Raw genomic sequence first — 16,399 nt, forward strand, 5'->3', positions numbered from 1 at the left:
GGGTGTCCAAATACTTCTTTAAAACGTCTTCAGTTGATCCAAAATGCTGCTGCCAGAGTCTTAACTGGAGTTACTGGGAGAGATCATATCTCTCCAGTTTTAGTTTCTCTCCATTGGCTCCCTGTCAAATCCAGAATAAAATTCAAAATCTTACTTCTAACCTACGAAGCTCTCAACAACCTAGCTCCATCTTCATCTCCATCTGCATTTTAGCCAAGGTTCTAGAAAAACTGATAAACTCTCAAATCAAAAATTACCTGGACTCATTTAACATCTTACCTCCACATCAATCTGGTTTCAGGAAACAACACAGCACAACCACTGCTTCACTGAAGGTTCTTAATGACGTTGTTGAAGCACTGGATGCTAAGGATTATTGTGCTGCACTTTTCTTAGACCTGTCTAAAGATTCTGACACTGTGGATCAGAACATCTTGTGTCATAAACTCTCAGAAATCGGTTTCTCAGAACACAGCATTGGTTGGTTCTCTAACTATCTTTCAGACCGGAGGCAATGGGTTCAACATAATGGTACTTCCTCCAGTTATTTAACAGTCAACAATGGTGTACCACAAGGCTCAGTCTTAGGACCCACCCTCTTTACAATCTACATACATAATGTAGGTAAAAACATCCCTGATGCATCCATACATTTCTATGCTGATGACACAGTTGTTTATTGTCGAGCTAAAACTGTTGCTAAGGCTTTCCAGCTTTTGAAATCTGCATTCAACATCATCCAGACTGATTTGTTTCGCCTCAAACTTGTCCTAAATGCCGACAAAACCAAAGGGATGCTTTTTTCAAATAGGAAGTTGGTCCCAGCAGTTCTTCCTCCGATTTTATCCTCAAACGGTGTCCCCATTGAGTTTGTTGATTCCTATAAATATTTGGGTATCTTGGTCGACTCACATCTCTCTTTTAAGCTCCATGTGGAAAACTTGATAAAGAAACTGAAAGTTAAACTGGGTTTCTTTTTCAGAAACAGATCCTGTCTAACCCTGAATGCTAGAAAACGCCTTGTATCTGTGACTTTCCTTCCCTCAATTGATTATGGTGACATTATTTACATGAACGCTCCTACAAGAACCCTGCAGATGTTGGATGCTGCAGATGTTGGATGCTGCAGATGTTGGATGCTGTCTATCATGGTGCACTAAGATTCAGAACTGGCTGTGATTATCGTACCCACCACTGCACCCAGTATTCACTGGTTAACTGGTCACCATTAACTTCACACAGACTCTCACACTGGTACATTTTCATCTTTAAATCACTTCTTGGTCTGCTGCCTTCATACATCTCCTCCTACATGTCTCTGTGTGAGTGCAGCTACAGCGTGCGCTCTCAGGACATTATTACCTGCAGTGTTCCCTCAGTGAGGACTGAACTAGGCAAAAGGGCCTTCTCCTACTCCGCTCCTGTTTCCTGGAATATCTTACAAAAAGATTTGAAGCTCTCGACCTTGACCTCTCTAAGTGTCTTTAAGAACCTGTTGGACACCTGGCAGGGACCAATGCAGACATGTTCCTGTTTTTAGTTTTCTACATTTGTCTTGGAATCTAGCTGTTTTTTGTTTTGTTACCTTTTCCTTTTAGCCATCCTATTTGTTAAAAAAAAAAAAACAAAAAAAAAACCCTGCAGTATGACTTTTTGTAACTGTTTATTGTTGTTGCTGTTGTCCATTGTTGTCATCTGTTGAAATCAGGTCTCTCTTGTAAATGAGTCCTCGAGGCTCAATGGGATTTACCATCTAAATAAAGGTTTATTGATTGATCTTATATTACAGATCTTATTGTTCCATATTTTCCTAAAAGAGCACTTCACTCTCAGACTGCAGGTTTACTTGTGGTTCCTAGAGTTTACAAAAACAGAATGGGAGGCAGATCTTTCAGTTATCAGGCTCCTCTCTTGTGGAACCAATTTCCAGTCTCTGTCCGTGAGGCTGACACGTTGTCCAGTTTTAAAACTGGACTTAAGACTTTCCTTTTTGATAAATCCTATAGTTAGGGTCGGCTTGGGTTTCCTGAGCTGTCCCTTAGTTCTGCTGCTATAGACTTAGACTGCTGGAGGACAAACTGACCACACTTTTCACTCTACTACTGACTTTACTTACTCTGCTCAACCTGTTTTGAATTTGTAATTATTTTTTCTATCCTTAACATGTGGTTTTGTCTTTCAGACACACCTGGAACTGGACCTGTATCTGGACCTGGACCTATATCTGGACCTGGACCTATATCTGGACTTGGACCTATATCTGGACCTACCATTCTGTGTTCATTTGTCTCTCCTCCCTGTCCTCTCAAACCAGCCGGTCAAAGCAGATGGCCGCTTGTCCTGAGCTGGTTCTGCTGAAGGTTTCTTCCTTTTAAAGGGAGTTTTTTTCTTTCCACTGTCTCCACTGTGCTTGCTCAGGATGGGAGACTGCAACGAAGCCAAGATTCATCTTGTCTGCAGGATTCCTTAGATAGAGAACTTTACTAATTGGCTTTTTTATGCATGTGAATGTTTCTGTAAAGTGCCCTGAGAGAACTTTGTTGTGATTTGTTGCTATATCAATAAACTGAATTGAATTGAAACGAGTCGTCCCTCTGCGCGCTCCCACTTCCGTGAATCGGCTCTTGAAATGCAGCTGATTTGACCGTCAAAGTGCATTTATAAAGGAAAGGTTAGACTCAGACACACCTCTGATATAATTTCGACTAAAAAAATTGTTTTTAACTGTTAATCTGGTTAAATTCTTGTTAAAGTCCTCCCGTGCACGCTACCGCAGCCACCATTTGGCAGCCAATCAATTTTTGGCACAACAACGGCCCACGTTTTCTTGTGATCAGCCGTGACGGATAACAAACGTGACATGTCAGCGGTGACACATAAAATATGCCACTTATATGGTGAAGCCATGTAGTTATATTTTTTCCCACTTTATTAGACAATCAATCAACCTTTATTTCTACAGGTAAATCCCATTGAGCCTCGAGGACTCATTTACAAGAGAGACCTGATTTCAACAAAGAAAGATGACAACAATGGACAACAGCAACAACAATAGACAGTTATAAAAAGGCATATAGATTTTTTTTTTTTTTTTTTAGCAAATAGGATGGCTAAAAAATGAAAAGTAACAAAAACAGCTAGATTCTAAGGTGAATGTATAAAACTAAAAACAGGAACATGTCTGCATTGGTCCGTGCCAGGAGTCCAACAGATTCTTAAAGACACTTAGAGAGGTCAAAGGTCGAGAGCTTCAGATCTTTTTGTAAGATATTCCAGGAAACAGGAGCGGAGTAGGCAGAAGACATATTTGGACTGATGCGACTTATACAGCGCTGCGACATGTATGCTGGCAAGTACGGAACATTCACTTCCAAAATGGATTTTGTCATCTTAAAAAACCTCCAATGTTCAAAGTTTCTACACAGTTTTTGAGAATGTTGTACATTTATTATGTTATCATGGATTTCCCATTAAAATGTTAGGACAGCAGCAATGTTGTAAAGTTTTTGACTGCAGGTTGCACAGGAAGTGTTAGAGCTACATGACACTGTCACTGCGCATAAAAAGAACCAGAGACTTTCTTATGAAAATGATGGTGTTTAAAGAAACTGGTGGTGATGAAAACAACTAGTGTCTGCATGAACACATGAAATATGTTTTCTCTTCACATCCTATCCCTTCCTCCTTTGCTCACTTTTCTTTGTTTTCCTCTCTTGCTCATCTTTATCTATCTTTAACGTCCCCTTTAGTTTTTTTTTCTCGACTGTCTGTTTCTACACCTACTGTTAATCCTCAGATGGACTCACATGGGCTATGCTTGACTGAAAATCATTCTGTATCTGCAAACACTCCTCAGATCAATAGATCTATGGCAAATTACATCTTTCTCCAGCTACATTGATCCTCTGAGTGTCCACTTGACTTGAAACCACTCTTTCCCTGACATAATTTATCTTGGCAGAGATATGAAGGTGTATGGCTGCACAACCACACAGATCATCCTGTTCACTGCACCTTGCTGATGCTGTAGTATGTACAGTAAACGTGTATAACATGCAGTGAGTGCTTACAGGTGAGACAGGGAGGCCACATCGCTGAAGATACCCTGCTGCAGCTCAGAGATGTCGTTGCCATGGAGAGAGCTGGAAGACAGAAACAGTTCAGCAGAGGTTACAAACTCTCAAACTGAAGACCCGCTGAACACATTGAGCCTCTTGTAGTCCTTAAATGAATGCAAATCACCTGCCTGAGCAGTTTTATGCAATACTGGAAGATCTGTTAGAACTTGGAGGATGTGCTGTTTATGACTATCAGCTACCAAATAATATTCAAGGATTCACGGATTCAAGGTTCTTTATTTGTCATTCACACCGTGATGCATGTGGTGGAACGAAATTATGTGCACAGGGTCCCAGTTAAATCCAATAATAAAATGTAAAAGAAAACCACTAATAAGATCTAAGATATCAACTAAGAAAAACATCAACTAATTAAAGCTGCAAGCAGCATTGGAGGTCCTCGCAGCAAATCGCTGCTCCGGCCTTATGGAGACCGCGGGACCTCCAGCTAGTCCACCCAGTCGCCATCACAAACACTCTCGTGCCAATCCCGCACGCGTTTCCCACGGGGTGCATTTCCCAAATCTTCGACATCGCCTTCCGTCCATGTCGTTACTTGTCCAGCTGCAGGTCTTACAAGGATAGGCGAAATCTGACCTTCCAGACAGGAGTTATGGTGACTTCCTGTTTTGTGGCAAATGTTTGACAAGCACTTCCTTTATGCTTTTCAACATGTCATGTGTAATAATCAACAGTTAGCGAACAAAGTTTCAGTCTAATATCTTACAAAGTGCAAAGTTGGAAGTGTCACCCAATAATCAAGTTTTTTTCTCTGAGTAAGTGGGGCTTAAGTGATGTCATGACTCAACAATACCAATGTGTTTAGTCTAATGTTAAATAACAATATTAATGTGTCTATAAGTGCTCACTGATCACGCTCATAAAATCTGGTACATATTAGATGATATTTCACTGAGATATAACTTTTTGAATAATCTAGGGGGTGTACTGGATTCAAAAATTAAACAACAATACCGGTGTGTTTAGAAGAGCTCACTAATGACGTACCAAAAAAATCTGGCCTAGATCGGATGATATTTCACTGAGATATAACTCTTGGAATAATCTAGGGGGTTCACTGGATTCAAAACTTAAACAACAATACCAGTGTGTGTAGAAGAGCTCACTAATGACGTACCAAAAAAATCTGGCCTAGATCGGATGATATTTCACTGAGTTATAACTCTTGGAATAATCTAGGGTCCGCACTCGAGTCATATGTTAAACCACAATATCAACGTGTCTAGACGTGGTCACTGATTATGCACAAAAATTCTGGTTCAGATTGGATGATGTATCACTGAGCTAAAACTGTTGGAATAACATAGGGGGTGCACTTGAGTCCAATGTTAAAGAACAATATCAATGTGTCTATAAGTGCTCACTGATCACGCACATAAAATCTGGTACATATTATGTATATATTATATATGATATTTTGTTGAGATAGAACTGTTGGAATAATCTAGGGGTGCACTGGAGACAAACATTAACCAACAATACCTGTGTGTGTAGAAGTGCTCACTAATTACGTACCCAAAATCTGGTGTAGATCGGAAGATATATCACTGAGATATAACTGATTAAATAATCTAGGGGGTGCACTTGAGTCATATGTTAAACCACAATATCAATGTGTCTAGATGTGCTCACTGATTATGCATAAAAAATCTGTTTCCGATCAGATTATGTATCACTGAGATATAACTGTTGGAATAATCTAGAGGCCGCACTCCAGTCAAATGTTAAATAACAACACAAATAATATAGATGTGCTCCCTGATCACGCACACAAAATCTGGTGCAGATCGGATAATATATCATTGAGATATAACAGTTTGAATAACCAATGGGGCCCACTTGAGTCAAATGTTAAACGACAATACCAATGTGTCTAGAAATGCTCACAAATGACTCACCAAAAATCTGTTGCGGATAGGATGATGTATCATTGAGATATAACTGTTGGAATAATCTAGGGGGCGCACTAGAGTCATATGTTAAACCACGATATCAATGTGTATAAAAGTCCTCTGTGATGATGCACAATAAATCTGTGGCTGATCAGATGACGTATCACTGAGCTGTAACTGTAGGAATAATGTAGGTGGCGCTGTGAAGGCTATTGGCCACTTATCATGAATACCAGTTCAAGGGGCGGATAATGATTGATCAAAGTGATTTTGGTGCACCTCGGCTGAAATATGTGCAATTTAGAGCTAAACGTATTGCAACGACGTCACTTCTTAATTTGCCACGCTGTCACGCCAACATCCTCAAGCCAAAACGGTTTGCAATTTAAATCAAGTCAGACTATATTATCTGTCTTATAACACAGGATCATCCTGATTAGGTCAATGGTGTCAAAGAGGGAGCATTCCAAGTTAAAAAAGAGACTTCCTGTTCCGAGGGGGCAGGGCTTTGATGACATCAAAATATGAATACAGTGGATCATCGAGCATCCAACAGGGATGAGTCATGCCAAGTTTCGTGCATTTCGGTCTTTCAGTGTGAAAGTTATAGTGTTTGGAAATTTATGGCGTGAAGCAAAACTTTGAGGCCTAGCCACGCCCCTTTAACATCTATGAGAACGCAAGCTTTAGATATCTTTTACTCTCCAATGTCTTAAGGGCATATCAACCAAGTTTCAAGGCAATCCTTCAAAATTCCTAGGAGGAGTTCGTTAAAATTCGCAATTAGAAACGCCCAAAAATGACCATTTGACCCAAAATGGCCGACTTCCTGTTGGTTTTGGACCAGGGCTCCAAGAGACTTTTTCATAGGTCCTGAGAAGATACATATGTTCACTGAGTTTCAGAATTATCGGTCAAAAAATGGCTTGGGGCTGAGGTTTTAAAATATTCTAGGGGGCGCTCTGGAGGTTATTGGCCAATTATCATGGCTTCCTGTTCAAGGAGTGGACAATGATTGATCATACTGATTTTGGTGCACCTCGGTTCAAATCTGTGGAATTTCGAGCCAAATGTATGGCGACGGCGTTACGTCTTACTTCGTCACATCTCGACGCCCACATGCTCCATCCAAAACTGTCAGTGTTGGAAAGCAAGTTACACCAACATGTCTTTGGTCACTGGACACACAATCATGCTGATCAGGTAACAGGGGTTAGATAGGGATCGCTTAACATAAAACTTTATACTTCCTGTTGTCGGGGCGTGGCTTAAGTGATGTCATGATTTGACCATTCAGTCTTGCAGGGGACCGGATGTGGATCAATCACTGAAGGTTTGATGTCTCAGACAGTTCTATTTCGTATAAGCTTTGCCCTTTAAGTCTGTTGCTGGTGGGTTTATTCCATCAAGCAAAGCATCGCACTGAAAAATTTAGTCCACGCCCACCTGTTGTGTGGGCTCCACCCGGTCCGTAGAAATTACGTTAAGAGCGGGTAATCGACTCCCATTTTTTCTTCAGCAAGCTAATAGCACTGTCAGAAGAACTAAGAAGGAAAGTTGTCTAGCTTGACCAGCACAAACTTTACTAAGGCTGCCTGGGTCCTCTGCCACGCCAACCTCCTGCCGTCCCGGTGAGTTCTTCCTCTCTGAGGAGAAGCAGACGAGCAGCTTTGTTTCAAGGTAAGCGCCGAGGAATATTTTTTCCGTAGTGGGTCGCTACCCGCTGGACAACGCCATTGACCCTTTTTTAATGCCGACTCTCGAAGCGAATCGGATGGTTAATCCTGGACAGGCGACGTCAGCATCAGCCCCCACTGCTCACTCCCTCCTGGAAAGCCTAATGTCGGAAAGAGGGGGGCTGAACGGATGCTCACCCCGCCAGGCCTTTTTGCATTAGCGACCACACTGCTCCCAGCCGTCGGTGCCCTACTCTCAGAGCTGCCCGGCATATTCCAGGAGGCAGCTGACACGAAGGGACTTTCCTTCCCTCTCCTCCCCCTGCCCAGATCAGATGATCTAGCGGGAAGGTTTGGCTCCACCCTGGCTCGCCGTCCTGATCCCATCTGGCCTTGTTCCCCAGCAGTGACTTCCTACTGGAACGAGGCTGCAGCCAGACCTGGTAGACTGAGAGCGCCAGTTTCCACATTCGCGCTCATCACCAGACTGGAGGGATTTACTGAGCAGAATTTCCCTCGGTGCCTGCCTGGAGCTAAGCCTGGCAGAAGCTCTCGGAGTAAAGATGTCCAGGTTGGACCAGAGTCCTGCGCCTCCGGGGAAGCATGACCAGACGGTGACGTCGCACTCCAACCGAGCTCACCAATGTGCGTTCCAGGTGGCCACAGCGAACAATAACGTTACGCTGCTGGCATACAACATCTCAAAGAGGCTGGAGGGAATAGACCTGCCTGAGGAGATGAAGAGCTCCCTCTGCAAGGCGTCTAATGTCATCCTCAACCTGCGCGCCTCTTCTGCTGTCTGCCTGTCTCGCATCGCAGTCTGGATGACGATGTTCCAGAAGTCCATCTGGCTTTGTCACTCCCCTCCCTGCCGGAGAAGCTGCAGAAGGACTCGTTGGAGGGTCCCATCATGACGGATGAGCTGTTTGGAGCCAATTTCAAGGCCATGCTTGAGAAATCGAAGAAGTCGGAGGAGGTGTCGGAGACTGTGCACCATCTGATCAAGCCACACTCCTCCTCTCGCCCCCCCCCCCCCCCCACCCCACCCCCACCCGCTGGAGAGAGCGCCGTTGCCAGAGACAGCAGCAGAGATGCACCAAAGCTGCAGCAGTGTTTTCTTGATCCGCTCTGCCGCCAGCCCCTCCCATCAGAGAACAGCCCTCGTCATCCCGGCAACCAGCAGTGCAGTGTTTTCCCCAGAGACCGCAAACAGGTGCCATCCTAGAACAACCAGCCGCAGGGCTCACGGGGCAGAAGATTCAAAAATGACTCCTTGCGGAGGATGTGTGTGTGCACAATGATTGTTTGAGTTTTGAATAAAACGTAAACATCATTCAGAAATTAAAGTGTCTGATTTCAGCCTGACTGTCAGTTCGAATGATCTCACAGTGGCTTTTCCTCACACATCCTCCACACAAAGTGAGCCGGTGTCCTCCAAACAAGTTTTTAAAATCACCGCAGCTCGAGAAAACACACAAAAGTGGGAAACGTCGCTCTCAGCCGAGGCTGTACGCTGCCTCCTTTGACCGCAGTGGTGACAACGCGCACCCCCGTGGCAGCGGCAGCCCTCACCTATACGACACCGCATGGCCATGGGCGCGCACGCCTCACCTCAGTGCACGCCAGCTCACATCAGCACAGATGTGAGCCCGCAGCCTGAGCGCGACACAGAGGCACCTTCATGGCCCTTCGAGGAAACCTCTCCTTGGGTGGCTCGGAGTACGCCTCCGTAGCACATGACGGCGGTAGTTGGCGTCCATAAAAAAACATGATGCAGAACAAAACGTGTGCTTGCTTCCTGAACGTTACGCGGAGTGGCAGCGAGCATGCGCTCTAGACAGATGGATGAACCGTCTTATCAGCAGGGGATACACGCTGCAGTTTGCACACACGCACCCCCCCCCCCCCCCCGTTCAGAGGAATTTTAGAGATGGTTCTGTCATCTCCAAAATAGATCTCGTTCCTCCATGTACAAGTTCAGGAAATTCTGATGAAAAATGTAATTTCCAGGGTTCCAGACAGAGAGGAAAACACAGAGTTTTACTCTCGTTACTTCCTAGTCCCAAAACGCACCGGAGGAATGAGACCCATCTTGGATTTGTCAATTTTCAACAGGTCGATCATGGAGAGACAATTTCACACGTTGACAACCAGCCAATTGTTAGACAACATTCCATTCAAAATGTGTGGAGTCGGCTCTGCAGCCGTTACACAGAGCAGGGATGAGAATTTTGTTTTATCTGGACGATCTGTTGCTGCTGACCCATTCCAGACAGGAGGCAGCAGTGCAAACTCAGGCGCTGACGTCACCTGCAAATCTGGGCTTCACCATAATGGGGAGAAGAGCTCAGTTCACCCGGCCAAGAGGATTGTTTATCTGGGAGTGGAGCTAAACGAGGTCACTATGAGGGCTCGTTTATCTCAGACAGGAACCGAAGCTCTAAAGGACCAGCTCCTCCACATGAAGCCAGCAGAGTGATAACAGCTGTTTCTGTCATGAAGTTATTAGGGACGATGTCATCTGCTGACATGGTGCGATGCCTCCAGAGGTGGTTCGCTCGTTTGTGTGTGGACCCGGTGAGGCAGAAGAGACGGTTTTTCGCTGTGCCCCCCTCCGTGAGAATCGACCTGAGACACTGGGGAAACCCTCTTGTTCTGTCGGAGGGAGTCCCCATCAGCAGACCTACGTCACATGTCTCAGTTTTCACAGACACGTCCCTGTCAGGATGGGGAGGCACATGCATGTCTCGAGCTGTGGGGGCGCTGTGGCCACCCCACACAGCAGCTCATATAAATGTTTTGGAATGTCGCACGGTTTTGAATGTGATTCAACATTTTGCTCCTGTGCTGCAGAATCAACATGGTCGGATTCACACAGTCAACAAGTGACTGCAGCATACATAAACCGGCATGTGGGGGTGTGCGCTCAGCCCAAATGTTACACATTGCGAGATGGCTGCTGTGTTGGGCACACCAAAATTTGCTCTCCATCAGAGCAGTGTACATCCATGGTGTTCTGAACAAGAGGGGCGGATGTGATGTCCAGGGGCGGTCCACGTCATGGAGACTGGCTCAGATGTGGCAGAAATTTGGCAGAGCGGCCATGGACCTGTCTGCCACACGAGAGAACGCTCAATGTCAACTATGGTTCTCACTGAGCCTGCGGGATGAACCACCGCTAGGGGTGGACGCGTTCGCTCACAGCCTGTGGTCCAAAATGCTTCTTTACACATTTCCCCCACTCCCTCTGATATCACAGTTTCTGAACCGAGTTCGGGAGGAGGGACTGACAGCCCTCCTGGTGGCTCTCGAGCGCGTGAATGCCCCGTGGTTCCCAATTCTACAATGCCTGTTATTGGGGCGCCCGTGGCAACTGCCGTGGAGGGAGGATGTTCTCCCCCAGGTGGGAGGAACAATCAAGAGTTACCCAGAAATAGGCCAACACCTTTAGGTCTGGCCGCTGAGCGGATCTGTTTTAGAGAGGATGGGTCTCTCAAGATGTGGTGTGCACGATCCAGGTTTCATGTGCTGCCTCCACCACAGCACTGTACACATCAAAGTGGACAGCTTTTCAGCACTGGTGTACGGAGAAAGGTGTAGAGGCAACCTCATGTCCACTAGGTGGCATGTTGTCCTTTCTGCAGCAGCTGATGGACAGAAATCTGGCGTTCAGCACCATTAAAACATATGTTGCAGCCATCTCTTCTTGTCACGAAGGTTTCGGGGACAGAACAGCTTTTAATCATCCGCTGATGAAGCTTTTTTTAAAAGGTTTACAGAGGTGCAGGCCTGTATCACACACACTTTCTCCACAGTGGGTTTTAATGCTGGTTCTGCGAGCCCTGATCAAAGCTCCCCACTCGAGCCACTAGATCAGGTTCCGATTAAATTCTTGTCCCTTAAATCAGCCCTGCTGTTGGCTTTAACATCTGCTTAGAGGGTGAGTGAATTATCTGCTCTCTCTGTCGCTCCGTCATGTCTCAGAATTCAGGCTGATGGCAGCTCAGCTGATCTGAGACCTAACCCAGCGTTTATGCCTAAAATATCACAAGCTCATTTAAATCAAGAGCGATATTGTTGCAGGGATTTTTTCCCTCCTCCCCACAAATCAGAAAAAGAAGCATCTTTCCATCTTCTCTGCCCTGTGCGTGCGTTGAAGTGTTACGTAGCACGCACGGCGGCACTGCGTCAGACTCAACATTTGTTTGTGCACTATAGAGACGCATCTGCAGGTCGCCCGTTATCCACCCAGCACCTGTCACACTGGCTGTGTGAGGCCATTTCTGAAGCCCACAGAGCAACAGATTTAGAGCCTCCTGACAACCTCAGGGCGCACTCGACCAGAGGTATCGCATCTTCGACTGCTTTGCATAATGGTATGACAATGCAGGATATTTGCACTGTGGACGCGTGGTCAACACCCTGTTCATTTATTCGCTTTTATTTATGTGATGTGATGGCCTGTTCCTTGACACATTCTGTCCTTAGTGCCTTTACAGAATTAATATTATTGTTTCATGGAATCTCGTTTAAACTCACATCTGACTGCATGCATTTACAGTGTGAGATGTTGTTATCAGTCACAGGTTATGACTGTTGTTCTTGTTCTATGGTCACTAATAAGTTCATGACTTCTGTCATCAATCAATTTATTTGATAAATATTCAGTTCACTTATTATTAATCTGTTCATATTGAAGAGCAGTGGATCTGCTCTGTTCATGGCCTTTTCAGCCTCTCCTCTTTCCCATTGAAAATCTTTCAGGGGCGTTCATGCAGTCGGAACACGTAACTATGCAGCGCGCGTCTGTGCATGGTGCGCGTAATTATGCAACGCGTATTTACGCACATGGAGAGCTGAGTGACAAGATGTTTTCTGGGCAAGCGGGCGCTTCATCTGGTGTTCGAATGGACCCAGTGAGGCGGAGACTTCATCTTGCTTCGCCTTTAACCCACCAGCGGCAGCTTTAAAGGGCGTAGCCTATATGAAATAGAACGTTGGTTATGTACTGTAACCCCAGATTCTATGAGTATAGGCGTAGCCCTTTAAGCGTCAGGCCTCACTGGCTCCTAAATGGCTGAAGAAAAAAGCTATTTGGGAGCCGATTACCCGCTCTTAACGTAATTTATACAGACCAGGTGGGGCCCATACAACAGGTGGGCGTGGACTAATTGTTTTCAGTGCGATGCTTTGCATGATGGGATAAACCCACCAGTGACAGCTTTAAAGGGTTACGCCTATACTCATAGAATCTGGGGTTACAGTACTTAACCAACATTTTCGTGTAGGAGCTATTAGCATTCGTTTTTCATGGCGAGATGTCAAACTTTCAGGTCTGGCCCTGCCCCTTCAGCATGCTCCAAAATGAACTGTTTAGATAACTTTGCGTCCCCCATGCCTTTTGACCAAAATGGCCAAGTTTGAAACTGATTAAGCGAAATCCCTAGGAGGAATTCATTCAAATTCAGAGGCTGTAAACTACCCAAAAGGTGTGAAAATTGGGCTGGCATTCCAAAATGACTGCCTTCCTGTTTATCGTACAATGTTGGTGCCAGAGGGTTTTCTGTGCATCTTGGGGAAATGGACAAGTATCCCAAATTTCAAGTTTATATGACAAACTAAGGTTAATGCGGAAGGTATTTAGAAAATTTCTAGGTGGCGCTCTTGATTCATTTTTGTTGCAATTTTTACCACGCCCTTAAAATACATAATCTTTCACCATTCCTGATGTGTCCGCCAAATTTGGTGACTTTTGAGATATGTTAAGGCCTCCAAAACGCCAATTCATTTGGCGGAAAAAATTGTAGCTCGGGCCTGAACAGAGCGATTACAATAGGCCTTGGCAGTGCTTCGCTGCTCGGGCCTAAAAATACACTAAGCACTAATAGCATAAAAACATTATGTCAAACAGCAGCACGAACATGAGTCTGCATGAGCAGATGAGCACGAATGAACATAGCAACACGAAACAGATCAGCAACAACATTATGTGATTTTTCACAGTGATTATTGTGGTTAGATATTCATAATATAATAGGAGTACTGTGTATGACACAATAAACGCCTGTCAACAAACTATTATACAGAATTACAGCAATCAATAGCAATGGCCTGGACAAGCATCCATCCATCCATTTTCTTCCGCTTATCCGGGGTCGGGTCACGGGGGTAGCAGCTTAAGTAGGGAGGCCCAGACTTCCTTCTCCCCAGCCACTTAGGCCAGCTCCTCTGGGGGAATCCCAAGGTGTTATCAGACCAGCCGAGAAACATAGTCCCTCAGCCTCCGGTCTCCTCTCGGTAGGACGTGTCTGGAACACCTCACCAGGGAGGCATCCAGGAGGCATCCTAACCAGATGCCCAAGCCACCTCAACTGGCTCCTCTCGACGTGGAGAAGCAGCAGCTCTACTCTGAGTCCCTCCTGGATGACTGAGCTTCTCACCCTATCTCTAAGGGAGAGCCCAGACACCCTGCAGAGAAAACTAATTTCAGCTGCTTGTATCCGAGATCTCGTTCTTTCGGTCACAACCCAAAGCTCAGGACCATAGATGAGGGTAGGAATATAGATCGAATGGTAAATTGAGAGCTTCGCCTTTTGACTCAGCTCTCTATTCACCATGACAGACCAGTACAGCGCCCGCTTCACTGCCGATGCTGCAGCTATCCGCCTATCTATCTCACGCTCCATTTTTCCCTCATTTGTGAACAAGATCCCAAGATACTTGAACTCCTCCATTTGGGGCAGGACCTCCTCCCCGATCCAGAGAGGGCACTCTACCCTTTTCTGGCTCAAGCCCATGGCCTCAGATTTAGAGGAACTGATCCTCATCCTGGCTGCATCACATTTGGCTACGAACTGCTCCAGTGAAAGTTGTAGATCACGACCTGATGAAGCCAACAGGACCGCATCATCTGCAAAAAGCAGAGACACAATCCTAAGGTCACCAAAATGGATCCCCTCAACACCTTGGCTGTGCCTAGAAATTTTGTCCATAAAAGTTATGAACAGAGTCAGTGACAAAGGGCAACCTTAGAGGAGTCCAACTCTCACTGGGAACAAGCCCGACTTACTGCCAGCAATGCAGACCAACAGCTCATATCAAAGGGCTAGTACCCCATACTCCCGGAGTACCTCCCACAGGATTACCCCAGGGACGTGGTGGAACACCTTCTCTAAGTCCACAATGCACATGTAGACTGGTTGGGCAAACTCCCACGCACCCTCCAGTACCCTGCTGAGGGTGTAGAGCTGGTCCAGTGTTCCACGACCAGGACAAAAACTGCCCTGCTCCTTCTGAATCCGAGGTTCGACTGTCCAATGGACCCTCCTCTCCAGAACCCCTGAATAGACCTTACCAGGGAGGCTTAAGAGTGTGTTCCCCCTATAGTTGGAACACACTCTACAGTCCCCATTTTTGAATAGGGGGACCACCACCCTGGTCTGCCTATCCAGGGGAACTGCCCCCAATGTCCACGCAATATTGCAGAGTTGCGTAAGCCAAAACAACCCTACAATATCCAGAGCCTTAAGGAACTCCGGGCGATTCTCATCCACCCCTGGGGCCCTGCCACCAAGGAGCTTTTTAACCACCTCTGTGATATCAGCACCAGAGAATGGAGAGCCCGACCCAAAGTCCCCAGGCTCCACTTCCTCAGCGGAAGACGTGCCGGTGGAATTGAGGAATTCTTCAAAGTACTCTGCCCAGCGATCCACGACATCCCGAGTTGAGGTCAGCAGCACACCACCCCCACTTTAAACAGTGTTGGTGGTGTACCGCTTTCCCCCCCGAGAAGCCAGATGGTGGACCAGAATTGCCTCAAAGTCGTATAAAAGTCATTCTTCATGGCCTCTCCGTACTCCTCCCACGCCCGAGTTTTTGCCTCAGCAATTACTTGAGCCGCATGCTGCTTGGACTACCAATACCCATCAGCTGCTTCTGGAGTCCCACAGGCCAAAAAGGCCCAATAGGACTCCTTCTTCAGCCTGACAGTATCCCTCACCGCCGGTGTCCACCACCGGGTTCGAGAGTTACCGCCACGACAGGCACTGACAACCTTACAGCCACAGATCCAATAAGCCACCTAGACAATAGAGGTGCAGAACATGGCCCACTTGGACCCCATGTCCCCAACTTCCCCCGGAACGTGTTTGAAGCTCTCCCGGAGGTGGGAGTTAAAGCTCTGTTTGGACAAGCAAAGACCTTGTATTACATCTGATCTGGATTTGTGACCATGACCTTAAAGCTGGGGTAAAAAAAATTATTATGATATGTTGTGTGGTAGGGAGGGCAACACAGTGGCTCAGTCGGTAGAGCTGTTGCCTCTCAGTGAGAAGGATGGATTCAAATCCCAACCGGGGACCTTTCTTGATTGGGTTTGCATGTTCTCTCTGTGCATGCATGGATTTTCTCTAGGTACTCTTGTTTCCTCCCACAGACCAAAAACATGCATGTTAGACTGATTGGTAACTCTAAATTGTCTCTAGGTGTGAGTGAGAGAGTGAATGGTTGTTTGTATCGTTTTCTCTATGTGTCCCTGTGATGGACTGGACACCTGTCCAGGGTATCCCCCACCTCTCACACAGTGACAGCTGGATATGGGCACCAGTGACCCCCTCGACCAGAAAAGTAAAAACTGGGTAAAGATAATGTATGTATGTATGTATGTATGTATGTATGTATGTATGTATGTATG

General features: G+C 45.9%; 1 protein-coding gene across 1 annotated transcript in view; it reads right to left on the reverse strand.

Annotated features, from left to right (window-relative positions):
• LOC119422513 (slit homolog 1 protein) overlaps positions 1-16,399 on the reverse strand; it is a 285,059-nt gene that overhangs the window by 91,846 nt on the left and 176,814 nt on the right. The window contains exon 22 of the mRNA XM_037689889.1: positions 4,068-4,142. Within this exon, the coding sequence (XP_037545817.1) occupies positions 4,068-4,142 (75 nt within the window). The remainder of the gene's footprint in view (positions 1-4,067; positions 4,143-16,399) is intronic.

The sequence above is a fragment of the Nematolebias whitei genome, chromosome 16 (assembly GCF_014905685.2).
Source record: "Nematolebias whitei isolate Nwh7 chromosome 16, NemWhi1, whole genome shotgun sequence".
NCBI classification, from domain to species: Eukaryota; Metazoa; Chordata; class Actinopteri; order Cyprinodontiformes; family Rivulidae; genus Nematolebias; species Nematolebias whitei.